Source organism: Microtus pennsylvanicus, chromosome 10 (genome assembly GCF_037038515.1).
Source record: "Microtus pennsylvanicus isolate mMicPen1 chromosome 10, mMicPen1.hap1, whole genome shotgun sequence".
Taxonomy (NCBI): domain Eukaryota; kingdom Metazoa; phylum Chordata; class Mammalia; order Rodentia; family Cricetidae; genus Microtus; species Microtus pennsylvanicus.
The window spans coordinates 86,213,095-86,240,243 of NC_134588.1; the positions used below are offsets into that span (position 1 = coordinate 86,213,095).

Below are 27,149 nucleotides of genomic sequence, written 5' to 3' on the forward strand. Positions count from 1 at the left end.
CACCATGTAGCAGGCCACAAGATGCTGAAATGCCTGCCACATCCCACTCCACCTTCCTCAGGATGTCATCCAGCCACCATGGTGGTGTGAACTCACAGCATCTGCCATGCACCAGCAGTCACCATTGGCACAGTGGGACAGAGGTAGACTGTGGCCTTCTGTACAGTCGCAGTGGTCGGACCCACCTCAGTCCTGTTCCTTACTGTCCCTCTTTATATGTGAGGACACCGAGACTCACAGGGACATATGGCCACCGTTGGCCAACAAAAACCAGAACAGAAAAGTCACACTTTTTTCTTTCTGTCCCTGCTATCCCCTAGAAACCAACAAGCCACAGTAACGAACAAACAGCAGCAATGCAGACCAGAACAATCTATCCATTCAAGGCCAGGGATAAGTACCACAAGTATAAGAAAGGGCTTCTGGAGAGGGCAGGCCTGGGGCATAGAGAACATGTTCTTGTTTGTTTGTTTGTTTGTTTGTTTGTTTTGTGAAATAGGGTGTGTGTAGAGCTCTGGCTGTCCTGGAACTCTGTAGACCAGGTTGGTAACACAGAGATTCTCCTGCCTCTTCCTCTGCATCTGAGTGCTGGGTTGAGATGTGTGGGCCTCCATGGCCACCAAGCCAGGCTGGGCTGGAGATTCTTAAGACATGTCCTTGAGTCTGCCCAGAGACCCAAATGGCCTCTAAGCTCAAGGGAGCCTTTGTCCCTCACAGGCCAGTGGCCAGTGGCAGCATTATGTGAGGGATTACTTTGACTGTGGCCATGTGGTGCTGAGAAAGCCTCCTGGCTCCTTCCGGCCTCTTTGTCCCCTCACAGAGCCCTCCTGCTCTTGACTCTGAAGCAAAGAGGTGAACATCTTGGGGCCCTTTATTAGTTTATTTCAGAAGATGGAGCCTGTTTGTCCCTGGGGCCCAGCCCTCTTTTATGGCCTCAAGGCCCTCTTGACAAATTCTAGGGACTGGAGAGAAAACCCGCTTTCTACAGCAGATCATTAAAACACCCACCATAAACCCAGGGCCATAAAACATTATTTGCCAGGCATAAAAGGAGGGTAGATTTTCCCAGAATGACAACCCAGGTCCTGCTTTCTCCTGCTGGGAAAGGCGGCACACGGATGCCGTCCTTCATAAATTCCTTATCTTGCAACTGTGCTTCAGGAAAGGACCCTGTTGGGAAAGCAGCCAGAAAATATTGATTTATTTGTTCCACGGAGTCCAAAGCATGTTTAATGAGAGAAGCATGGTGATGCCCTGCCAGCATGTCTTCAGATGACTTAATCTGAGAACACACGCCCAGTGCAGGCATTGTTTGCCAAGAGATGCAGGACTTCCACACAGGCTTTCCTTCCAGAACCTTCCCAGGTCTACACAGGTCTTCCCAGGCATTGATTTCTCTGGGTTCTATCTGTTTCCCAGTAACACTAACTAACAGCACCCATGGGGGAACTGGCTCTTAGGAGATCCAGCTTTCTACCCTAGGGCTCACAGGGGATTTCCGGTTTCTGTAGGCCCCATGTCTGAAGGATACAGCTAAGGTCCTGTGTACTTGGAGCTCAATGTCCCAGTGACGTAGCTCTCTGTGCGACCACTGAGTCACCAGCTAAGACACTCTCATCCCTTTATCTGAAGTCATTGGGACCAGATAGGCTTGCTGGAAATCTTGCCAAATTTTTTTCTTGAGCAATAAAATATAGTATATAACTCAAATAGCATGGGTGATGTCTGGGGAAATAGCCAATAATCAAATGTGTTGTGTTTCTTCAGTGAAAAGTATGAACATTCTCTGGCAGTGAAGTAAGGAATAGCTAGAAATGGTCCAGTCAAAATTTGTATGCCACAAAGAGGGTTTGAAAACTTCAGTTTCTCAGAGCTGATTTTTTTTTTTCCAAAAAGAGTCATTGTCTAGCAACAAGTCCTTTTGGTGCATCCTTCCTGCCCACTAATTGTCAAAGCCATCCTATCCATTCTAAGTGCCCTTCGAGTGTATCATCAAATTTCTGGCTGGTTTTGTGTGTGTGTGTGTGTGTGTGTGTGTGTGTGTGTGTGTTTCTCTCTCTCTCTCTCTCTCTCTGTGTGTGTGTGTGTGTGTGTGTGTAGGTATGCCTGTGTGTCTCTGTGTGCATCTTGGAAGCTATGGAGGTGCTTAGAAGTCTTCTGAGCAACAAGAAAGTAGCAGAGGAGGAACTGGGACTCCAGGCTTCATCTTCCACTGGAGGATCAAGGCATGAAGCACCGAGGCTGAATCTCACCCACAAAGGCAACTGTAGAGAATCAAGCGATTATCCAGGTAACTCAGACAATAGCTAAGTAAAACAAAGAAAATGCTCAGGACTGAGAAGCCAGTGTTTTTGCTTTGACCCTGTTCATTTATGTAGCCTGTGTCTGGAAATCAGGGCACTTGGGTGCCAGGTGGCTTCAGTGCCCTTTGGGAAGCTCTGTTCAGAGTTCATAGCTACTCTCTGCTTGTTCTCAGCAGCCACTGGAGAGTTATATCCTGGAGATGTGCTACCCCAGGGCAGAGCTGGGGACACCTGGGCTGGGGGAGGGGGGCATGGGAATATCTTTGCAGCTGCTACAGAGTGGAATTGCTGGAAGGGGAGTGAAGGGAGGAGCCAGCGCCTGGAAGCAATTCTCCTGAAGTAAAAATCCCCCATTTTTATTCCTTTTCCTCAAGTGTGCAAAATCTAAAGCTACATGAAAAAAAATTGCAAAATGCCCGCAGATCAATAAGGAGTGAAAGCTTAGAAAGGGTTGGAGGAAAGGAAATCCAAGAGGTGAGGGGAGTTTTCAGATCCTCTGGCTTTCCTTGGGGTTTCAAGCATCCTTAGCAAAAGAAAGCCAGTAAGGGGCTGGGGGCGGAGCACATCCCTCCATCTCAGGCAGTTTGCATACCTTACAGAACAATGTTTGCATTCCCAGCAAAGGAACCGGGACGAAGTGATGGGGAGGCAATCAGTGGGTACAAATATGACTGGGCTGATGGAGATGTGGTCACCTATCTGAAACTGAACATCTCTGGCTTTTGTATGCACAAAGAAGGGCTGCCAAGGATGTGGGTTGGGTGTAGAACCAGAGCAGCAAGCTCAGACTGCCAGTGCCAAGGGCTCAAGTCAAGGGCAAGCCTGTGGATGAAGAAAACTGACTCTGCTGTGGTGTGTGTGTGTGTGTGTGTGTGTGTGTGTGTGTGTGTGTGTGTGTGTTCCCCCTTGGCCTTTGGAGATGGGAAAGATGGAGGAGATGAACAGTACTATATCCTCATGAGACAGACACTGATGGTGGCACCCGTGGCATGCTGTAGGCTAGGGTGGAGCACATCCACCAACTCTGCTCCGAATTCTTAAAGTTTCAGGTATCTAGAAGTGTCTAGAAGTTCCCGAGTCCAAATCCCGGTTCAGTTCAATTTTGCGGTCTTCTCACCTGAAAGCAGCTACGTGGGCGGCGCCATGACCTTCTATTCTTGCCCGGCCGCGCAGGGTCTCAGGCAGAGAAGCAATCCTGTCTAACAAACCCTGAGGACACCGAGGACTTTGCTGGATGAGCGAACCCACCCCTTCTCGCCCAGGCTTTAAGGACCCTTCCCCGGGCGTAGGAAGGAGACATCCCTAGGAGGTTCTACATCAGGGAGGTCGTTTCTGCAGAGGCCCCAGTGAGTGCAGTTTGGGATAGGTGAGCCAAGGGTCTGGCTCGGAAAGTTGGGGTTCAGGTTCCCAAACTGGTCGATAGCTTTGGAAGAACCAGTCAGGAGGCTGGCAGGCAACAGCGGCCGAGTGAACGTCGTTCAACAGATGCCTGGGGGATGGGGAGCCTTGAGGAGGGGGCCCAAGGATGGAGCGTACCCCGCCTCCCAGCACCCCGGGCCCGTAGTACAGCTTTAAAATCCTGCGAAGTTTGTCATAGGACAGCCTCACCACGCATGCGCATAGGCAAAGTTGACTTTTTTCTCCCCCCCCCCCATTTGCCTCTCCAGCCGGGTTTGGTTCTGCAACTTTAAAAAAGTATATATATTTTTTTCGGCTGAGTACACCAGGGGAAAGAGGAGTCTGGAGAGAGGGAGAGCAAAAGTGAGGGAGCTGGCAGGGAGTGGGGGGACACGGAGTCCCCGAGCTGGGGCAGTCAGTCTGCGGGGCACCGCATCGCATGGAAAGTTGCTGCAGGCTCAGAGGCGCCGCCTCCGCCGTCCGGAGTCCAGTTTGTGCGGCCGCTGCTTCTTGAGCTCCTTCCGCCGCCTCCTCCGGGCCCCACTACCGCCTCTCGGACCCCAGTCTCGACCGAGGAGGTGGACAGCCTCGACCGCCATGGACCTCTGGAATTGAGTCGCCGCCGGCGAGCTCCTCGCCAGCCGTCCCCTCGCTCTTCTGAAAAGGCTGGGGTTGGAAAGAAGAAGGTTAACCCGAAGAAAGAAAGAAGGGGACCAAAAGGGGGAAGCCAACGTTCCTCACCGGCCAGCTGTCCATTAACGGCTCAAGCCACCACGCGGCGGAAAGTTCAGGGCGGACTTGCACCCATTTTACGCACGGTTTGTGCCAGACCCTAAAATGAAAGGACAAAATTTGGCGCTGACTCTTGCAGCTCTGATGGCGACTTGTGCGATTTCCGCGGCATCTCCCGGAGAAAAAGCCATGCGTGCCTGATTGTTCTGTGGCCCCAAAGCTGCTGTTGCTGCTGCGTGTGTGTGTGTGTGTATGTGTGTGTGTCTGTGTTTGCGCGCGTGTGCGCGTGTTTGTGTGTGTGTGTCTGTGTTTGGGTGTGTGTCTGTGTGTACATAGACGTCCACTAGCTAACTCAGCTGCAGGAACAGCCCCTGGAAGCAGACGTTTCGGCCACAGACCCAGAGAGGAGGAGCTGACGATCAGGAGGCGTGAGCCGCCAAGAGTCTGCAGAATTCGTGGTGTGAATGAACTGGGGGCACCTTGGGCACAGGGATCGCCCCCCCTTTCCCGCCTCGGGCCACAGTTGAGTAGTGGGGCATTTTTTTCACCCTCTTGTGAAGAATTTTTTTTTATTATTTGTTGTAAAGTCTTTTGCACAATCACGCCCACATTTGGGGTTGGAAAGCCCTAATTACCGCCGTCGCTGATGGACGTTAGAGAGGGAGCGCCTAGCCGCGGAACAGTCGCCTGCGCGCCCTCGTCGGACCCGCGGCTCCTGCACCGTATACCGGCTCGGCCCTGCGCTTGCTGCTGGCCCGATCGCTGCGCCCCCTCGGTTCCCGGACGCATCTCCAGGCTATACCAGCTCGACAGCCGGAGCCCGGGCGCCAGTGCTGGCTTCTGCTTCGGGTCGCTGCGCCCACCCGACGCGCCCAGGAGGACTCCACAGCTCTGCTCTGGTTCGTCCCCCTAGGCTTAACCCGGCGTCTCCGCTTGGATTCCTAGGCCGCCTTCGCTCGGGTGGCGACTTCCTCCCCGCGCCTCCTCCCCCTCGCCATGAAGGTAAGTGTTTTGTGCGCACCGACGCTCGCTACTTTTTTTTTAAAAGTTAACTGAACTCCATCCATTTATTCCTACCCCCTCCATTTCTCCGACCGCCTAGAGAAACCTAAACCCCAACAACGTTGGCAGGGACTCCTGATTCTTCGTCCCTTGCCCTGGGGACACTGCCTCTGCGTCCTTGGAGACTTTTCGCACGGGCTATTCTTCAAACCTTTTCAACTATGGAGAAGAGCAAGGGCAGGAAAAACAGTAGGGGTCACAGACGGCATTCCTTTTTATCCCTAGAACCTGGAGTGTAGTTTACTTAGTGTGTTTCAGCAACAGGATAATGATTCGATTCATCAAATATTTATCAAACGCTCACTTCACGGGCACGGGGAGACTGTGGCTGGAGAATTGAGGGGCAAGAGGACTCCTGGGTTAGGAGAAACGGTTTCGGGACTAGGGAAACTAGGGGCCACCAACCCCCTAGCAATGCACTTCCCACCCCTAACCTCCGACCAGGGCTGGGTTCTGGGCCATCCAGGTCAAGTAACCCGAGCGTTCCAGGCCCCTGTGCCTTTAAGAGTGCCTGGCGGGGGGCCAGCGCGCACCCTGCGCGGGGAGCGGGGTCGCGTTATTAGCATTATTAGCGGCCTCTGGGTGAGCTCCGGCCCTTTACTGCGGCAGTGGGGGGCGGGGAATAGTGGTCCTAGTGGCTTTAATCCTGACCCCCGAGAGGAGTCAGCCCGGTGCTTTAGAGACTCCGTGGCTTCAGCGTTGCGAGAGCGGGCGGGGGCTAGTTTGTGAACTCGTGTTTGTTTTAATTGTCAGTTGTATGTTAAAGCCGAGTCACACACTCTGAGGGTCACCGAGAGTTCACTTTTACAAAAAAAAAAAAGGTAACGTTTCGTCTTGGAATATAACTAGCAACTTTCCAAACTTTTCCTCTGTCTGCCCTCCATATCTCAATAACAAATTCCATTTATACTTCCTATCTCTCGTTTCCAGCTTCCTAGAGAATAAGATAAAAACTGGAAGGAAGATGCTTCCTAAAAGCAAGTGGCCTTCTTCCCTCAAAGAAAGGGATTTAAACCCTGGTGCTCCAAGGCCCCGTGTTACCTCCATGCCCTGTCCGAACCACTGCTCCCGGTCGTACTTTAAAAGGACTACTTGCTCTTGGGGAAATAATCTGGGCCCTGTGGCGAGGTCGCAACTCCTTAGCCTTTGCCCTCCGGCTGATATTAGCACATCCGCCGCTGTCCTAGCCAGTTTTGATTTTAAGACCGTTTTCATCAAGGGAGATTTGGGGGGGGGGTCAGTAGGAGGAGACAATTGAGTACCCAACAACTGGGAAGTGATGGAAAGTGGAGTTATGGGTGGACACGTGGGGACCCTTGCTCTGCTTTAGAGGGGGGGCACTGGAGATCAGTTGTTCTAAAGTCTTGGACAAGCTGGCTTTAGTCTTCTCTGTGGTTCGGCTCAAGATCCTCCGGAGGAGGCCCAACCTAAAGCCCCTGGTTTTTCCCTTCAGAGAGTTCCTGTGCATTCAGGGGTGCGCTTTGAGCCCGCAAAAACTCGGAGCCTTAACCCGGCCTTTCCTAACCGACCGCGCGGTGCCGGCTGCCCCCTGTTGGCCATCTGGAAGTAAGGCGCCTCCGAGTTCCATTCCTTGAGTTTGCATCCCTGGCGACCACTAGATCCCTCTCACCCACCATGACCCCTCTGAGATCTCCGCCAGGGGACAATTTGTGTTGCTTAGAGCTGCGAATAGGAAAGGGCCATAGGTGTAACCCAGCAAAAGGGCCTCAGGATATTGTACGAAGGATTTCTACCCTTTCTGGTTACTGGAGAGGGATTGTCACAGTAAGAGGCCTCGGGTGTGGCCTTGGTCGGTTCAACAATTCTTTCTGTGGTGCTTTCCCTCCCTCAGCCTGTTTCTTAGTCTATTAAAAAAAACCTGTCTTTGTCTATAAACTTTGTCTATTTTTTAAAAAAAATCCCCTTGAAGATTGGGGAATGAACTGATCTGTAGTTTCTCACTCTCATGCTCGACCGGAGTCAATACTCGGCTCAGGTTTGGACTGAGTCCTTGCTGAGTTAGGAGATGTATTTGTGTATTGGTCCTGAAGAGTCCCGTGGCTCATCGCTGAGGCTCAGGAAATGGAGGGGAATCAAGCTAGAGTAATCTTCTTCTGTGTTATCACGGTTCCCGACCTTCTAGCCAGTCTTGGTGGCTTCGGGACTGTTCAAGTTTCCTTGTCCCATCTGCAGCTCCAGACAACCTCCGACTTAGAGCAATTGTCTGTTATTGCCTGCTGCACGCGTGCATACACACACACACACAGTGCCATGGTCACACATTCTCAGTGTGGGGCACCTGGGCCCAGGCCGGAGAGGTGGGGAGCAATGTTTCCTTTGTCTAGCCCCCCTTAAGTAGACCCCCTACTGGTCATTCTTCAGGGTCTTCTTTCTGGCTGCTCCTAAAGCCCAGGAACCAAATTTGTGTCTGCAAGTTTCTCCATCCCTCTTCTTGCGTCAGAGAAAGAGCAAACCGGGAAACACAGTTCATTTTCCACCTCTTCAAGAACAGAGATCTTCTGGGAGTTTCCCATCTTGCTTTTCGCCACCCGGAGCCTGGGTCACTCTCTTCCGCCTAGTTGGCATATCTCATCATTTCCACTTCCAGACGTGGGCCCTAAATGTAGAGTCTAGTAGAAGGCAATGAACAAACAGTGAGGTACCGGGGGTGGGGGGTGGTGAGACTCTGCCTAGCCTCTTTAGTGTTTGTCTTGAGGGACCGCCTGTCTCTGCACTTGATGACTGTTTTTTTTTTTTTTTTTTTTTTGCCTTCGTCCTGTATCTCTAGACCGAGGAAGTCTCTTTTTCCTTAACTTTCTTCTCCCTCTCCTGTCGGCGCCTTTAGAACAGCACTACAGTCTGCACCTTTGATCTAGTACATCCTGAAGGCTTTGGGGTTCGCTTATGGGGAAACACCATCATCAAGATTCAGCTATCCTGGCTCCGAGACCAGCGAACGCCTTTCCTTTACCTCACCCACCCCTTCGTTTAAAAGCCCGCAGCTTCCTCTGCACGCGCACAAGGACAGATACCCCGGCTTCTCAGTCTGCTTTCCCGGGGGCCCCTGTTGGAAAACATTTTGCTCATTCTCTGGATAAGTCTGACCAGAACTTTTGTTTTAGCCCCGCTGCGGCAGTCTCACGAAAGTTCTCCTTTCACACCGTCTTCTTCGCTTCCGATCTCTGATAAACACACCCGGACGGATGTTTTACTCTCTAACGTGGAGGTGTTCATTAGTGCGTTCGCTGTGAGTTCCTTGAATCGCTCAAATTTGTGGGGCTGCGACAGAGTGGAGAGGGAAGAAAACCGAGGTGTTTCCAGGCAAGTGCAGGGGGTCCAAGGCAGAATCTGCTCTCGGGGCTCTCCTGTCGATCTCATCGGGACACCCCTACTCTGGAGCCGAGGAGACAGGAGTTGAGGAAACCGGGTGGCTCCACTCGCAGTTGGCGAGGGTTCTGGGAACTAGTGGATTTGCCTCGGGGGCGTCAGGCCGGGAGAGGGTTCGGTTTGTGTGGTTTCGGCTCTAACAAAGAGATTCCCTGTAATCCGCCGAATCTGTTATCAATTTCTCCTCCACCCGCGCCCCGCCCCGCGCGCCCCGCCCGCTGTGAAGCTCCAAAAGTGAGTGAGGCCGCCGCGATCTGAGAGCTGGAGCCCTTCCTTCGGAACGTTTGTGTCTATGCACGCGTGTGTGTAAGTGTGCACAACGGTGTGTGTGTGTGTGTGTGTGTGTGTGTGTGTGTGTGTGTGTATACGCGTGTACGCGCGCGCACACTCTAGAAAATGGTTTCAGCCTCCTCTCTAGCCAGTGTAGCGGGGGCTGTGCGCAAAGACAGACCCCGAAGCCCACCCCTCCCCTGGAGGAAACTTGACACTTCAGGCGGGGGTAGGGAAGGAGATTGAACCTTCTCTCCACGACTGGGGAAACTCCAGATTTCCATTCTCCAGGATGCACCCCCTGCTTTGCGGTGCTTTGGGGACCGCCGGGCCGCAGTTTGGAGCACTGGTTAGCCGGCGCTGGGAAGCACATAAGCATTTCCTCTACCAGGAGCCCGGAGGTGTCCAAGCCAAAGGGGTGGCCCGCAGGGAAAGCTACCGCGTGTTCCAGGGCTCCGTAGTGTTTCTACTGCCGACAGGGTCCCCTTCATCCGTTTTACGGAGCTGACCTCGGCAGGGCCCTTCCATCGCCTGGAGAAGGTTCACCTTTCTTGCCTTTCCAAAGGAAGGGGCTCCTTCGGGGGCTGCGGGCATCGCAGAGTTACACTTATCAGAGATGTGAAAAGGGACGTTGGAAACCTGCTCCTCCTTCCCACACTCTTCTTTCTCCGCCACCGCCTGCAGGTGGAAAAGTCACCAGTGGGAACAGCAACTGAACTTTCTGTCCCCCGAATATCTTCAAGGAAGGGAACGTTCTCCGCCCGGCTTCTTGCGCCATGGAAGTCAGGGACACCGCTTTTGCTTCGGAGCGTATGCATCACTGGCTCCGCTTGGGGACCTGTCCCTTTGGCCGGTTTACCGAAGAGTCCGACTTGGGCCAGAGAGGCTAGGCTGGAGGAAGGGTGGCAGTGTAACTTCAAGGCACAGGCTCACAGCGGTGCGATGGAAACGTGGGGGACAACTCCAAGAGAAACACCAGACCCTCTGTGGTCTCCATTCCCCACCCCCAGCAGCTGCTTGACCTGGGGGCCAGAGGGAGAGGAAATCGTCAGAATAATGGGGTACGAGGAAAGGGAAAAGAACCGAAGCTGGCCGGACCTGTCTTTTCATGGGAGACCTGTATTCCTCCTCTCCGACTGAGGGGAGGCCGCTGGCTGGCAGGAGGGGGCAGGCTTTCCGGTTTCCCTGGATGGGGGGGAGGTGACGGACCTGTCTTCCCATTCATTATCCCTTACCCCCAACCCCATCTACTTCCCGCCCCAAACTGGCTGAAGCAGATCCTAAAGGAAACCCAGGCTGCTCTTCTCCATCTGGAAATGGCTTTCCCAAAATCGGCCCGTAAACTGATTATGAAACATACGATGTTAATTCGGAGCTGCATTTCCCAGCTGGGCACTCGCGCGCGCGCTGGTCCCTGGGGCCTCGCCCCCACCCCCTGCCCTTCCCTCCCGCGTCCTGCCCCCACCCCCACCCCCGTGTCGGCCACCCCGCCTCCTCGGCAGCCTCCGGCAGTGCGCTCCACTCGCCTTCGCTCTCCTCTCGCCCGTGGAATTAATTCTGGCTCCACTTGTTGCTTCTGCCCAGGTCTGGGAGAGGACGAGGGTGGCGGTGGGTTCCTGAGTGAATTCCTGAGGAGGGACCCAGCGCAGCGGGAGACTAGAGGGAAGCGTGGGGGGCGGTGTGCGGGACTGGAGGTCGCAGGAAACCTGGCACCCAGGCTTTGACTCAAACAGTATTGAGACATGTTTGTAATTGCTGGCGTGTCCCGCGCGCAGGATCCCAGCGAAATAAGATTTCCTGGTGAGGTTGCGTGGGTGGATTAATTTAGAAAAAGAAACAGCCTATAACTTGCCATCAGAAAACTTACGGAGAAGCGCAGTCAGTCAACAGTAAACTTAAGAGACCTCGGATGTTTCCGTTGTTTAAATTTGTATGCTTGAAAACTATCTGAAGGCAATAAACGTCTGCTCCTTTCTTCCCTCTCCAGAAGTCGATTGGAATATTAAGCCCAGGAGTGGCTTTGGGGATGGCTGGAGGTGCAATGTCTTCCAAGTTCTTCCTAATGGCTTTGGCCACATTTTTCTCCTTCGCCCAGGTTGTAATAGAAGCTAATTCTTGGTGGTAAGTTGATTCTGTGTGCCTACTCTTTCCGTTTTTTAAACTGTAACAAACATTGTGCTACAGCGTTGAACTTTGGAGACTGAGCATGGGTACATTTATCTAATACAGATGCGTATATGTTCTATGTGCCTTTTAAATATGAATTTTCTTGTAACCTGCTAATTTTACAAATCACATACTCAGTTCCACGGGGAAAACCCGAATCTATAAATCTGAACTTTTTTCTATGAGGCCCTTGTTGAGCTGTGGGCTTCCAGTACCTCGTGTAATAAAAGGGAAATACACTTCTCTAATAATTGTAAGCGTATCTATAAAGTTGACTTTTTGCCACCTCTAGGTAAAATAAAAAATAATTAGTTTCCCTTTTATTTTTCTGTCATTTGAAGTTATTAATCCCCAGTGTCAGAAGTAGAGTCCTAGAAGACAGCTAACCCCCAAGTAGAGACTTTTGCTCTTGAAATCTGATCAAAAGGCAATGAACTTGAAGTAGTCGAATGTCCCTTAAATGAGGGCTTCTCTCTGAATTGCAAACTACCCAGGGGGTTGTGTGTGACAGCTCTCTGGATATTTTCTCCCAAGAAAGCAGTAGCATTTCTCTGACTGTGACCTCTGGACATTGGATTTTGTCTTAGATCCTTCCTTTTTAATGTGTCTGAAAACACGGGTGATTTTCTTCAGTCTGTGTAAACACCTCTCTGTCCCTCCACTCATTGGAGGTACTGCTGACTCTCTGCTTTTGATGTTCCTGTATTTTAAAGGCAGATCCATGCACTGTGTGGGGACTGAGTCCCTTTCTCTAAAGTCAGTGACCGGCCTCTGACAACCATTTCCCCCCTTTTCTGGGTGACTCTTAGAAATATTGGTTCAAATATGTGGTGACCAGAAAGGAAGGCAGTCAAAATACCAATTGAGGGAGCCAGATGGCCAGGTGGGGACTACACAATACCTCTGTTTTCTTAGTGCAGTTTTAACAGAGGAGTTTTATGAAACCCTTCTCAGACTTTGTCGTGAGGACACGCAGAGAAAAGGCATCTATATGCTTCAAGCCCTGTATTGCTGACATGCTCTCGGGGAGGTGGGGGGGAGCTACCTCCAGAATTCACGTAAATCTTGAATGCACATCTCCCCCTCCCCTTTGCAGGTCTCTAGGTATGAATAACCCTGTTCAGATGTCGGAGGTATATATCATAGGTGCACAGCCTCTCTGCAGCCAGCTGGCAGGACTTTCTCAAGGACAGAAGAAACTCTGCCACTTGTACCAGGATCACATGCAGTACATCGGGGAAGGTGCGAAGACAGGCATCAAAGAATGCCAGTACCAATTTCGGCATCGGAGATGGAACTGCAGCACAGTGGACAACACCTCTGTCTTTGGCAGGGTGATGCAGATAGGTAAGGAAACACTTGAGATGCCGCCCGCTTTGTCCTGTGCCCTTATGCTCAATGGGGTGTCCACTTTACAACTCGGTGATGGCTTGCAGAATTTTGTCATTATCCAGAACAGAATTAATTCTGATGCCACCGTTGACCATTAGTTTCTAAACTTCTTGAAACAATTCAGGAGGGGAATGCCACAGGTACCACCATTCCCTGCAACTCTTCTTCTTCTTCTTCTTCTTCTTCTTCTTCTTCTTCTTCTTCTTCTTCTTCTTCTTCTTCTTCTTCTCCTCCTCCTCCTCCTCCTCCGCATTTTATTTAAAGTAGAAGAGCAGGGGCCTTGATTTGAATTATCAAAAGTAGATGGGGGAAGCCAAGGCCATTGAAATCCTTTTAAATCCAAAGGCGTTTGGGATGGTTAGAAGTGGCTGAAGCACAATCCAGTGCCCCCAGTTGTCAATTTTTCAGAACGCTGGCAATGCCGGCAGTAAGGTTTTAATTTTCCTAATATAGACATTTCCTGAGGCTACGGAGATATATAAAGTTAAAAGCTTTATTTTTAGTCCCAAAAAGAATTTTAATAAGAAGTGATACAATTTATGTGTGCGATTTTCGACTATCGGCAGAAAAGTACACACTGCTCTTTCAACCCAGAAACTTTGAAACAGCAGTTTAAATGTTTTGCTTACAGCTTGAGTTTTAATGTTAAATATAATGTTGAATTTGTTGATCCATTCAGGGAGGAGACAACATTTAAATCTGACCAAGAAGGAAAAAAAAAAACAACTCAGTTTGTCTGTGGTTTTCTGCAATAGTCTAGAATCCTACTTGACAGATGGGCCCTGTGTCTTTCTAGTGTGAATACCGTGGGTCTCTTTAGTTTTATGCAAACAAGCCCTTATAATTAATATGACTGCGTTGACTCCAAAAGTAAGAAGCAATTTATCAAGGCACTTAACTGTTTATATTGACCAGAGATAAAAAGTTGGCTTAATATCCATCACAGATGGATAAAATACTTTTGAAAGAAAACTCTGAAAAATGCTTTCATTGAGAACACAAAAGAGTTGTTAGTAGATGTCTGAGCCAACGGGCTTCATAAACGCACACAGGTTTGGAAGCCACTCCTCAGTCTAGTGGGAGAGCAGCCTGTAGCCCCAGCCTGCAGGGTTCATGGGGCTTTGTCCTTTCTGTCAATGATTAAAATGTGCTATGTATATCCTGGGGTTCAACTGGAGTAGCTAAGCCTGGGGGGACTAAGAATGGTCCCTGGACACAGGCTGTCTGAAGGTAGACACATGGGGCTATGGTGGAGACTTTTCTGCCTTCTGATACTGTAAGGAAGGAGCTAAATCCTCCTTCTAACCCTCTCACAATGTCAAGTTTCGGCATTCCCTCTTGTATGCAGGGTGATAGCCTCTTAAAGCCTGGGAACGCTGCTTTCTCACAGGGACAGTGACTAGCAAAATCCAGAGGAAGAGGGCAGTTGGAAGTACTCTACTGTGTGCTCACTTGCATTCAGATTTGATTTAACATCCCCTCCTCATCCTCAACATGGCCCGCTCTGGCCCACAGCATACTGAATAAACTCTGATTTGATGAATTATCTCATTACTGATGGAGATTCATTTTAAATGTGGCCCAAGATTCAAAGTGCTTGTCTCCTCAAGGCCTGATACTTTAAATACCTGCATTTAATTGTCCCTTGCTAGTGTCCTCTTTGGTCCTTGCCTTGTGGCACTCAGTGGTGGGGACTGGGCGGTGGGGCTTGTGTCAGTCCCATCCTCTCATAGCCTGGCAGGGAGGAAGCAGCTGGTGCTACTGGTAGGTCATCTGATGCCCCAGGAAGCACAAACTGTATGCTCACTGGCCAGAGGTCCCCTAGGACCTCGTTGTCCTAGAGAAGAAAGCCACCTGGAAGATTAGGTGGGACTTTTTTTTTTCTTAACTCTCTGAAACCAGAGGAGAACAGGAAAATTAGAATGGATTTTTCTCCATGAAAAGGGACAGGGACTGAACTCCAAGAACAGAAAATTGTCTTTACCTTCTTTTTCCTAACTCAGGCTTTGCTTGAAGTCAATGATCTTGGGGAAATTTCGCTGAAAATATCTTTGGTGCCCAAGGTGTGCCCATGTCACTCCAAAACCCCCAGTACTCCAGGGACGTGGCAAATGAGACTTGACTGTGAGAATGTGACCCTGTGAGAGGCCAGAGTCTGAGAAGCTCCTGCTGCCACCTCTGACCCTTTTCTCAGCTCATTTTTCTAAGGTGCCACTTGCCCCGGAGGCCCTGCGCACAGTCGCCTCCTGAAGGGCCCAGGCCTCATGTGGGAAGCATTCTCATTTTTCATCGTGTTCCCCTTTCCTTCCAGCTTTTGTCTCTCGATTGTCTTTGTTTCTACACTGTGAAAAGATGTCAGGAAGGCACCATTTTTAAGGGACATGAGGATTCAAGTCAGAATAGATTTCATGCAGAGGGAGACCCAGTCAATGAGCCAGCACGATTACGAGATAGATGCTCCGGCAGCAGCCAAACAGCATGTTTTCAACTGATGCTTCTGCACAGCCAGCAGCTAGCTCAGAGAGTCCGACCAGGTTTTCTGTTCTGGGTGAAAATGGAAATGCTTGAACTAGACCTATGAAAAAGAGTTTGGGTGGTTTGTGTTTTTAAAAAGGTCCTGCATGCTCCAGGACAGTGCCTCACCCCTCAGGATCACTTTGTCTCCTCTTCCTCTCTCCACAACACTTTATTCCACAGTCCTGTCCTGGCCATAGCATTTTCTTTATTATCAGTGTTAATCTTCAAATTACTCCAATCTGTCCACCCTCCTCATTTATTCCCACTGCCTCATGGACTCTGTTGTCTAATTTGAACTAGACAGATAGAAAGCCCCACTGGAACTTTCTGCAAGGATCCTCCTGCCAACCACCAACACACTCCTGAAGTTATTTATTTTTTAAGTGCGGGAGGGGAGAGTCTGTGTGAGTCAAAGCCATGGTTCTTCCTGGGGGTCACAAATGGCCCCCATGAGCTGTGGGACAGAGCTTCTCCAGGGAGAGGGTAACCAGGACAACAGGACATTGCTCTTGGACAGACCTTCTCCTTGGGGCTGGCTGGGTCCTGCTGAGATCTGCTGTCTTTGTGCTACCCCTACTCCAGAAAGATGCCAGCAAGATTTCTCACTGTACAAAAACCCAATCTGGTACATGGGCTTTGAGCATCAGAAGAGACCTTTATTTCATGGGCACCGATTTCAATACCCTTATTTTACAGTTGATTTTGAAAGGAAGGCCCCATCTTCGCTTCATTCAGGGGGCAGATCGCTAATCCTTTCCCTCTCTTGGTGCAGTTGTTTGTCAAGTTGCTTCTTGTTACATGAAGTACAGAGAAATTTCTCGGTATGCAAGTCAAACTTAAGCTAGTCTCTGCTAATGGGGCTCCTGTGAGTGTTTTCTGGGGAAGGAAGAACTCCTTCTGTTCCCCACCCTCATTTCCCCCAAGTCTGTTTGCTCTGAGGCAAAGGCTATGCATGGGGCTTTAGGGCAGGAGAGTTGGGGATGGTGGTGGGGTGAAGGGAAGTTGTAGAGGTGTGCCAAGGCCAACCAGGAGGCTGTTTCAACCACCCATTCTCAAATGAGAGATTTCAGGGCAGGGTTAGAACCCTCGTAGGGGTGACAGAGTAGAGAGCCTAAAAGGTGGTGCAGGGGAGGAGAGGTTGTAGCTACCCAGGGAGGAGGGTGTCAGGTGAAAAGTATCTGTGGCCCCCAGGCAATGTCTGGCGGAGGATGGGAACCTGAGATTCCTAGAAGCTTCTGAGCCTAGAAAATTCTGTTCTGTTCAAGATGGAAATAATATCAGCATTAGAACAAGCATAAGGGAGTCTGGTCCGGTTCTGAGCTTTCTTTTAGTGGCTTCTTTCGTGTGCATTTTGGGAAATAAGGCGTATTGAATATCTTAAAAAGTGTTTAGTGAAAAATCAATCCAGCAGCGCTGAAGTCCTGACTAGGCTCTGAAATGTCCCAGTAGATGCAGGTATTTCTGTCTCCTTTGTTAGGTGGTGCTTCTGTGTGACCTGATCCATTCTTCTGAGTTTGCTTCAAGGTGGGCCCAGGGCCTGCGTGTGTGTTTCAGGGTGGGGTCCAGCATAGGGCATCAGCTTGAGGTTTATCTCTGCCTGTTTGCTCCAGTAGCAGCTGAGAGGCATGTTGGGATGCTCTCTTTTACCAAATAATCCCAGTTTGCTGTGTGTTGGAGGTTCCTCTTCTCTCTCTCATGGGCTATTATGGGGGAGAGGGATTCCTGCCTTCAGTGGTCCTGAGAATTGCTTGCTCCTGTGTTTTGACAAGTGGTTTGCCACAGCCTCCACAATTGGGTTCAAGGCCTTGTGTGCTGGAGCATCCATCTCCTCAAGAATTGGTGTGTGTTGAGCTCTCTCAGTCTTCTCCAGCTGCTGCATAGGCCAGCATGATGGAGGTCTTCTTAGTACCACCTCCCACCCATCCCCCCTTTTCACCCGCGAGCGCGCGCGCACCCCCTCCCCCAAAATCTAGGCCTCTGCATGGGGCAGGCTATCTGGTGACCCCTAATCCTCTCCCGCAGGCAGCCGAGAGACCGCCTTCACGTATGCAGTGAGCGCAGCTGGGGTGGTGAATGCCATGAGCCGAGCATGCCGCGAGGGCGAGCTGTCCACCTGTGGCTGCAGCCGTGCTGCGCGCCCTAAGGACCTGCCTCGGGACTGGCTGTGGGGCGGCTGTGGAGACAACATCGACTATGGCTACCGCTTCGCCAAGGAATTTGTGGACGCACGAGAACGGGAACGAATCCATGCCAAGGGCTCCTATGAGAGCGCGCGCATCCTCATGAACCTGCACAACAATGAAGCAGGCCGCAGGGTGAGTTCTTTAGTCTCCCTGCCACCTCTCCTCTCGGCCTGTGCACAGGAGCTGGGTTCTCTCTCCTGGCACCATCACTCAGCTCAGGTTTCTGGGAGACACCCATACCTTGGGTCTCTGTGCAGGCTTGGCTTCCTCTACCTTCCCCTGCACCCCTGTCCTATCAGCCTCTTTATTTTTCCCTAAGTCACTTCCCTCATGGGGCCCCTTTGGAGAGAGGTGAACATTCCAGAAAGGCCTCCCCCTCCAGGGACCTGAATGGTACCATTAATGGGTCCTGAGTCCAGGAGTTCCAGCTGTGCACTGAGAAGTATGTTGTGTTTCTTTGTAACTGGTCCCCACCTATGGTTATCAGAGCTCATGCACTCGTGGCCAGGTTTCAGTTAGGGAGAGCATTAGGTGCTCCGCTTAGCAAGGCCTTACCTAGCTTTGGACCCTCCTTTCTTTCTCCCCATCTGCCTTGTGAATAAAGAAGACCCAATGGGCTCAGAGTTTTCCCAAAGGGCTTTTGTTAGGGAGAAGACAGAGGTTGTAGCAGTGTGGTGTTGCTTCAGTCTGAGTCCAGGGTGGCTCTTGAGAGTCTAGACACAGAAAATCTGTTCCCAGCCTCCCTGAGCCTCTTGTTCCCGCTCTTTCCCTATCCTGCTGGAGATATGAAAAGCTACTCCAGGATATATTTTTAAAAGACCCCCTTTTTCCCCCTGCGGTTAAACACATGGCACTTTATGGCTGCTTTAAAATGAAGGGGTGAAAATGTTTCTTAACTTTGGCAGCATTGAAAACCAGGACCATTATTTTTTTTTTTTCTCACAGAATCCAAGGTAGGTGCCAGGACTTTCTGGTCACAGATTTCACTCTTCTATATTTTGGGGTGAGGAAAGAGGAAGATAATCACAGTGTAGACCCGAGGACGCTCTGGTCCCACAGCCTCATCTCACAGACTGGGAAACTGAGGTCAAGGGGAACTCTTAGTGGCCATGTAAGACAGTCAGTGGATCTGTGCTATAAATCTCCATTACCTTGCCGTAATCAGAGCTTAGGGCCCAAGAGCTGCTCTGTGGTACTAGAGATGCTGGCGTTAGATCAAGTCTGTCTCTCTTAGTTTCTAGGCCTCAGTTTCCACATTTCCATACCTTTCCATGGCCATGGCAATGGCTCCCACTCAGAGTCATTGTGAAGGTGAAGTGAGGTCAGGTGTTAGGGTATATATACCATGGGGAATCCGGCCTACAACGATGTTGTCTTTGGTTCCTTCTCAGGTTTTAACTTATGTCAGTCAGTAGTCAGTACTTGAGAAGTGATAAGTTAATTATTAAACATTACAGAATAATAGGACATAGAGAAGTCAAAGATTGTGCAGATAATTCCAGCTAACTTCCTCTCAAATCGGAGGGTAAAGAGTTGAGGGAAACAGGGAAGGACTATGTGCAGTGTGATTTTGCTTATGCTTCCCCGAGGGGACGCGTGCTTGGTGCCCTTGCTCAGGTCTTCCACCTCAGGGACTGGTCCTCTCTCTAGGTTGTGGTTGTCATGGGTTCACATGTCATTGCAGGGGAGGGGTCCAGCTCCATTCTCTGCAAGCCCCTAAGAGTCCATTCCCAGGGTGCCACCCTCCTGACATCATTCCCCTCTGTAGGACCTGACTGGTGCATCCAACCAGAAATGTTCCAGGCTATCTCTGGGATGTCCTTATCACTTCTTTCCTAGAAAGAACACCTGCAGGGCTTGGCCACTGACAGAAGATGGTCAGGCATTTCCAAGTGGCGAGAGGGGACCCCTGGAGAAGTTGAGAAGTGGCTTTGATGTTTTTGTTGCCCTTGATATTGATACTTTGATATTGTCATATGTTGATGTGTGACATTTATTTGGTTGCAGTCTATCATGGGACTGATGAGCTAAAGGAAGGATTTGGGTCGGTGAGGTGACACAGGAACCAGCTCTTCTCTAAGTTAGGGCTTGGGACCTTTGAGAGTTGTATACTATGCCAGGAAACCATATTAAAATTTCTTTAGGTCATTAGCTTTTGGTTTTCCTTAAAAGGGAGCAAAGAGTAAATATATTTACAAAACCTTCCTCAGACTGAAAGTCTTTATGGCATGAGAATGCACTGGGGCTCCTTTTCAAAGAAAGCCCTTGTGAGTCCTTAGAGGAGGAAGGTGGTCGTTTGAGCAGAAATGACTGGGTACTGGACAGGCCCTGGCTAGCACTGCCACACCATGGTGCCTTTGGAAGGTTGCTGGCATGAGGAACTGTGGGCAGTCGGGACTATAAATAGTCAGCCATCACCTCCCAGACTGCTGGGCATAGTGCTGTGAGGGCAGACCTATGCGTACTGCTCCTGCCCGAGGTGACTGGGCAAAAGCCCAGGGCCATGGCCCCATCACCTTGGTGAAAGACCAGGTTTACTGAATGGGTTTGGAGTCCAAATGCTCCCTTGCCTTCCTCATCTTTATCCTCCCAACTGTGTAGGAAGTTGGTACCATCCACAGGTGGCAAATAGACTTAGAAAGGAAGAGCTCGTTGCCTAAGTTCAAGGGCAAAATCAGACATCCTACATCCGTGACTGCAAGGTGGCCCTTGAGACCTGGGATGGGACAGGACAGAGTAGGGGCTATAGAGTGGATGGAATGAGCGTAACTGAGACCCAGACCAAGTTCCCCTACACCCTGGTGTGTGACCTGTGTGAGCCACCTGCTCGCCATGTCACAGAGCTGTCTTGTTTCTGTACATGCTACAAAGCTGTGAGTCTGAGTGGATGAGATCACAGGTGTCAGGGCCGTTCCGATGTTCGAAGGACACAGGGATATGGTAGGAGGGGGGAAGATTGGAACACGGAGCCCTCTAGGGATGGAACCAAGTCATTGTAGGAAGGTTTGCTGTCTGGATACAGATCCCAGCACTCTCTACTTACCAGTGGCTGGACAGGAACTCATCTCTCTAGCACTCTATTCCCTCTGTGAGTGGAAGGATAACAGCCCATCTTTTGGAAGCTTGGGTGTAGGTCTGCATTCAGGGAAGACAGGCAAGAAATGGACTTCATGTGGTATTGGTGACATGTCCCTGCCAAAGTGGAGGCCACTGGAATATTGTGTTTTTTCTGTTCCCATTTGAATGCGGTGGTTGTAGGCAGAATGATGGAAGCTAAAGAGCTGTAGGGTTTTCAAAGGTCACAGTATTTCCCATGGTGGGGAATGAAGAAGTGGAACACAACCCTTGATTCAGCCAAGAGACCTGGCTGCCCCTAGAAAGCTGAAGACAGCTTCGTTCACCATGCTCGTGCCCGAATCTCAGCTCCTCCAAGAATGTGCGCAGTAACCTTCTCCCATTCCTCCTGCAGACAGTGTACAACCTGGCAGATGTAGCCTGCAAGTGCCATGGAGTGTCTGGCTCATGTAGCCTCAAGACATGCTGGCTGCAGCTGGCGGACTTCCGAAAGGTGGGCGATGCCCTCAAGGAGAAGTATGACAGTGCCGCCGCCATGAGGCTCAACAGCCGGGGCAAGCTGGTCCAGGTCAACAGCCGCTTCAACTCCCCAACCACGCAGGACCTGGTCTATATTGACCCAAGCCCGGACTACTGTGTGCGCAATGAGAGCACAGGCTCGCTGGGCACACAAGGCCGCCTGTGCAACAAGACCTCAGAGGGCATGGACGGCTGCGAGCTCATGTGTTGCGGCCGCGGCTATGACCAGTTTAAGACAGTGCAGACTGAACGCTGCCATTGCAAGTTTCACTGGTGCTGCTATGTCAAGTGCAAGAAGTGCACGGAGATTGTGGATCAGTTCGTTTGCAAATAGTGGTGTGCCAGCCCATCACTCAGCCCACTCCCAGGACCCACTTATTTATAGAACGTACAGTGATTCTGGTTCTTTTTATTCCCCCCCAGGAATTGCAGCTGGAACCATATTTTTTTCTGTTACCATCTAAGAACTCTGTGGTTTATTATTAATATTGTAATTAATATTTGGCAATAGCGGGGGGGGGACCAAGAAAAATATTTATTTTACGAATCTTTGCAAAGTTAGTACAAAATTTCTCTCTTCTGATGCTACAGGATAAAGGGGAAATAACACATATTCTGACTTAGCTGCATGGTTGGGGTTCACATCTAGAAGGTATAGGAACTATTTTCTTCTCAAATATGGAGTCCTATGGAATGGGTGATACCCTAGTGAAAGAGGATGGTGCAGACCCATGAGTGACTCAGTTCCTATGGTCAAAATAAATTGCAGATGCTCTGCTACAAGACAAAAGAGCTTAAATCTAGATATAGTAAATACACACACACAATATATATATGTGTATATATATATACACATATATATATGTGCCAAAAATACAGACTATGAGACACTCCCCATTCCAGAGGTTAGCAGCCTGCTTTTTGTATTTTCAGAATGATCTCTTAGAATGTAAGAGTGAGAATCTCCTATCTTCCTAAACAGGCATATCATGTTTGTTATTATAGCCCAGCTACAGATACTCCATTTACGGATATGCCTTTTCCTAACAATTCATGAAACTTGGGGAGCTGGTAGGCTGCAGGGGCAGGATGTCCCCAGAAATTAGAAAACTTGAAATTTCCCACATGGAGGCCACATCTAATTCTAAATACTGGACTTTATGTCTGGGAAGGGATTTTGACTCAATAACGATCTCAATTTGGAAGCCATCTTACTGTCTTAAAAATGAAAATTACCCATGAATTCCTGCCCAGATGACAAGGAAATCACATGTAGTTGAGCACTGCAGAAGGACAGAATACCTCTTTGAGGAGAAACTGGCAGCCGCCTTCCTAGTTGACCCCAAGCTCTCTCTAGACTCTGTGCCCTTATGGGATGGGATACTGGCCATGCTTGAAATGGTCACTCCCGTGGATGCTCATGGCTCGCTGGGCAGAAAATGCCCATGAGGAGTTATGCTCAAACCAGCTACTTGGGGATTGCGTCTTTCTCTAATAGCTTTTCTTTGGAAGTACAGTAACTTCCTGGGTTTTGCTGATATTCCTCGGCCCAAGGAGTCCACAGAGGTGTTGCAACCGTTATAATCCTGTGTTTAGACTATTCATTTGTGCTTTTCCTATTATCCTGCAGGCGGAAGCTCAAACTGTTCCTAGTGTACTTGAACAGTTGCATTTATAAGGGGGGAGGGAGTGGTTTAATGGTGCCTGATATCTCAGTCTTTTGTACATAACATATATATAAATATACATATATAAATATAGATATAATTATATCTCAGTGCAGTCCGTGGTTTAGATTTACACTTTGCTCTGGGCTTGCACTCTGCCTGGAGTATTGTCCTTCATTGAAGTCCAACTGGGACTTCTTTTTTCCAAAATTTTGAGTCTTGACATTGGCACGTGACTCTCTGGGATCCTACCACGAACACCAGGAAGCAAGCTAGACTCTGAAGAAGCCTTCAGGGCTGGTGTCCTGAAATATATGTTGGTTAGAAGGTGGCCCTTCTCCTTCCTGCCCACCCTCAGTTCTCCACCCTCTCTTTGGTATCCTGGGCCGGCAGGGCATTGCTGGCTCGTCACAGCTGTGGACCTTGAGAGGCACTCAGAGCCCAGGAGCACCAACCTGGTCTCGATTTGCTTAGCTCATTTCTCAGTGAGGCCTTGTGCTTGTCCTGTCTGACAGGACTGAGCTGAGTCCCTGAAGTGAATCAGCTCACCGCATAGTTAGCTAGTTTAAACAATGTTTTAAAATAAGGGCACCTCTATTTCCAAAGTGGCATCTGCTGTGTTGTTGTAGGACCTGATGCTGTTCTTAAAGGTATGAAAAGATGTCTGTCTCCCTTCGTCGGCTTGGTGGCCTTCCGGTCGCCTCAGTCCCGTGGCTCTTAACTTATTGCCCCCAAATATTCATTTCCCCTCAGCCACAGTGAATCGCAAACGAAAGATCTTGAAATGAAAAAGCACTAATTTAGTTTAAAATGTCACTTTTTTGGTTTTTATTCTACAAAAACCACGAAGTACGCTCTTTGTATTTGCTAACTAGATCATGTTCTCTTTAGTGACTCATGTTCATGAGCAGAGTGGAGTTTAACAATCCTAGCTTTAAAAAAAAACTATTTAATGTAAGATATTCTACGCGTCATTCAGATATTTTGTATATCCTCTATGGCCTTTATTCTGTACTTTTAATGTACATATTTCTGCCTTGTGTGATTTGTATATTTCACTGGTTTAAAGAAACATTGAAAGGCTTATGCCGATGGAAGATAGAATATAAAATAAAATGTTACTTGTATATTGGTAAGAGGTTTCAGTTGTCCTTCAGCTAATTCACGTGGAGAGCTGTTTTCAGGAGAAGCCACAGGGGTAGCTTAGGACTGCTATGTGTTCAAATACTAGAAGAGCGGACAAATTTACCAAAAGCAAACTATTTGGAAGCTTCAAAAGAGTTCTCTATATGCAACAGAACAAAAACGGAATTCTCTTTTCCTATATATGTTCCTTCAAAAAGAGAGAGAGAGAGGAGTCAAGCAGATGGCGTAAAGCTGGTCACAGAATTGCTCACATTCTTTCGGCATTATGCATGCGACTTTAATTGTTTTAGAGTGCGTTGCTCTTGTAACATCCCAGAGATGAACCAAAGAAGCTCACGCTTTCGTCCATGTCCGCCAGATTTTGAGCTCTCTCACACACGTATATGCACGTGTGTATGCATGTCTGTGTATATCATTGTGTTTACCACTGCAAATGTAAACACTAGGCGAGTTTACCGTGGGCCATGCGGGGCATCTCTGTTCTCCGTTTGAATGGGCGCAGTTTTTATGAAAAGAAAACTGCAGCGAGCAGGAACTAAAGGTTCCTTGTGTGACGTGCAATTAATAAAAGGCCTCCAGCTTTCTGGAAATGAATCCCAGAATCTGTTCAGGCCTGTGCAGACTGATACATTAGCTAGCCTTTTGCCCTTCTCTTTTTCTTTCTGGATAACCTTGTAACATACTGAAACCTTTAAAGGAAACCAAGAATGCATTATTCCACCAAAAAAAAAAAAAAGAAAGAAAAAACAGTAGACCAACATATAGAGTGTTTAAAATAGCATTTCTGGGCAAATTCAAAGGCTTGTGGTTCTAGGAGTCACATCTGTTTCCGTTTTTCTTCAGTTGTATATTGACCAGTGTTCTTTATTGCTAAAACATATACTCAATGTAGCAATGTCAGCATCTTTTTTCTTCCCATCCTGGAGAGCATTCAAAACCTTCCCAGTACAGGAACATCAATGAAACAATTACACACAGGCTGTGGTAAACAGAACTGTGTTTAACATGGTCAGTATTGGGCTCCAGGTCAAGGCTGTATTGTTCCGGTCCTGGTTCTTTGTGCTCTTGACCTTCCCGGCTGCCACTTCCTATGACAGCAGCTGCCTGCCCACTTTCGTTCTCAGAAGATTTGTCTCAATAGCGATTTCCAATGTGTTTTTCTGCACCACCATTCAAGCGACTGGAACCTTCAGATAGGGGCCTGAGAGCAGGAAGCCACACCCTGGACAAGAACCGTATTAACTGACGAGAGCGACCATTAGCAAAAGCTACCTAGCAACACTGAAATATAGGCAGGAAACGCAGATGGCAAAGTTGCTTGTGACTCCAAGTACATATTTCACTCCAGCAAGCATGGAGGCCCGCTCCGAAGCACTGCACTGTTACTGTAAAACGTGATTTAAAGAATTGATTTTTCTAGAAAGGTCTTTTCTAGTCTTCACCTCTGGGTGAAGTAGCAAACAAGATGCCATGTTGTGAAAGGGAAGAGGATAATTTTTTTTTAAATTGCAGAAACATTTAGAGACATAAGATTTAAAATTTAGAAAAAGGATCTTTGAATTTGCCTGTTAATGTGGACTTTACGCTGAAGTCCAGTCTGATGATTGGATGATGTTCTGTGTTGGAGAAACATCTTGTTAGTCAACTTTATAAAGAAGATGTAAAGAAAAGTTGGTGTGAGCCAATCTAGAAAGCTGAATAAAAGCTCTTACAGTGTTGCCAAACTAAGGAGGGACTTGCATCTTAGACCAGTTTTTATATGATTTTCAATTTGGTGGAGATAGAAAGGAGATAAAGATTATTTATTTTTGTTCGTATCTTGTACTTTTCTATTAAAATCATTTTATGAAACCCAGCCCGCTCCTACGTGTGTCTGTATATTTAGCAGAGAGGGGCTGAATTCATTTGAGTCTGTTGTGGGCTTGGATACTGGTTTAGAACTTCGAGGAGTAAAAACCAAAACAAACAGCAACAATAAACAAGAACACTAATATCTCCGGCATGAGAGGTCTTTATGCTTGAACCTCAAGGATTTATTCTGTAGATTTGTACTGGCCTTTTGCTGGCCTCTGCTAATTGTCTTCTTATTTGTTCTATGTGGACCCCTGTGAAACAATTCTCCCCTGGAGACATTTAGTATGGAGGGAAGGGATTGCCATACCGTTCTGGGGGGGGGGAGGGAGAGCTGAAGAGAGAAGTAAATGGTGTTTAAATGAGCACATGGGATCAACTGGAACATTTTGTTGGTTGCTTATTTCACGACACAAAGGTTGTCATGAGTTTCTTAGCTAGGGGTTCCCCCAACCCGGTACCACTGGAATTTCAGGCTCGGTGTCCCTCAGGAGTGGATCTCCCCTGTGCAGGTTTATCAGTTCTCCTGGCCTCCACTTACTCCATGTCCAAGGCCACCTCTCAGTGGCTGAAATGTCAGACAATTTCCTGGGGAAGAACACTCCCAGTGAGAAAACATGGCTTTAGGTGTGGGACTGGGGTTCTGAACACTTAGGGAACTTGGGGTGACCAGACCGCAGCGGTGTGCTGATGCTTGCGTGTTGTGGCCCTAAGAATGAACAAAATCCCTTGTAGATGTCTCTGTTGAGACACCGGAGCTCCAGCAAGCTGACTGTCCCCTTAACAGATCTGAGGCTAAGAGGCGGGGCTCAGATTCTAAGGCGGAAATTTTCTTGGCCACTTGGAAAAGCTGTGGAAGGCATTGTGACTCTGAACCCCTTAACGGTATACCGTGAGAGGGCAAGCTACTTAGTTCTTGGAGCTGTGCAGGAAAACCCACACAAACAAGATTCTGTTGCATCCTAATGGCAGAGCAAATGTTGTCTGGGATGGGAGGAGGTTAAGGCGAGGGACCGTAGAAGCCGGTGGAATAAGGGTGGAATAAGGAACAAAGGCAACCACCTCACTAGAGTTGACATGTAAATGATGGTGGCCCCAACCCCATCACCACCCCAAGGCTGCCTCATCCCCACTTGTAAAGGTGAGATTAGCTGAAAAACAAAGTTGGTATTGTCCAACCATCCTTCCCCTCGCCCATCTAGCTCCACGGATAGCTCCATGGCCCCTATAGTAGCTGAGTAGAGGCACCCAAAGCACATTCCGTTCCTCAGACTGTAGAGAGCTGGGCAGGAAGTGCTCCTGGCCAGGACAGGCCCTGGCCCTTTGGAGGACTCACGGTAATGTCGGAGAGGGCAGTGCAGCAGCTGGACGGCAGGTGGGACAGAGGGCTGCCGCTCAGCTCCTCCTGGTGGCTGTGTCTCTGTGTAACTGTACCTGGGCAGGTTGGGAGGCACCTGCGTTGGAAGGTAATATTTAACTCC

The 27,149-nt window shown here is 49.1% G+C and overlaps 1 protein-coding gene and 1 long non-coding RNA gene across 2 annotated transcripts; one reads left to right on the forward strand and one right to left on the reverse strand.

The window, feature by feature from the left end:
- Positions 1-3,975: 3,975 nt before the first annotated feature.
- On the reverse strand, positions 3,976-4,533 carry LOC142858909 (uncharacterized). The gene is made up of 2 exons (XR_012912102.1): positions 4,443-4,533; positions 3,976-4,367 (listed from the first exon to the last, which is right to left on the reverse strand). It is a non-coding gene; the product is annotated as an uncharacterized LOC142858909 (long non-coding RNA).
- Positions 4,534-4,823: 290 nt separating this feature from the next.
- On the forward strand, positions 4,824-25,672 carry Wnt5a (Wnt family member 5A). The gene is made up of 5 exons (XM_075988896.1): positions 4,824-5,435; positions 11,140-11,273; positions 12,415-12,665; positions 17,250-17,542; positions 20,880-25,672. The coding sequence occupies exons 1-5, from the start codon at positions 5,430-5,432 to the stop codon at positions 21,336-21,338; spliced, it is 1,143 nt and encodes a 380-aa protein (XP_075845011.1). The 5' UTR covers positions 4,824-5,429; the 3' UTR covers positions 21,339-25,672.
- The last annotated feature ends 1,477 nt before the right edge of the window (positions 25,673-27,149 follow it).

What these genes read in the sequence shown, in the direction of transcription:
- Wnt5a (XM_075988896.1), top strand. An exon ending in ATAGAAGCTAATTCTTGGTG is followed by an intron (nt 11,274 to 12,414) that starts GTAAGTTGATTC and finishes TCCCCTTTGCAG; the next exon opens with GTCTCTAGGTATGAATAACC. An exon ending in TGGCAGGGTGATGCAGATAG is followed by an intron (nt 12,666 to 17,249) that starts GTAAGGAAACAC and finishes CCTCTCCCGCAG; the next exon opens with GCAGCCGAGAGACCGCCTTC.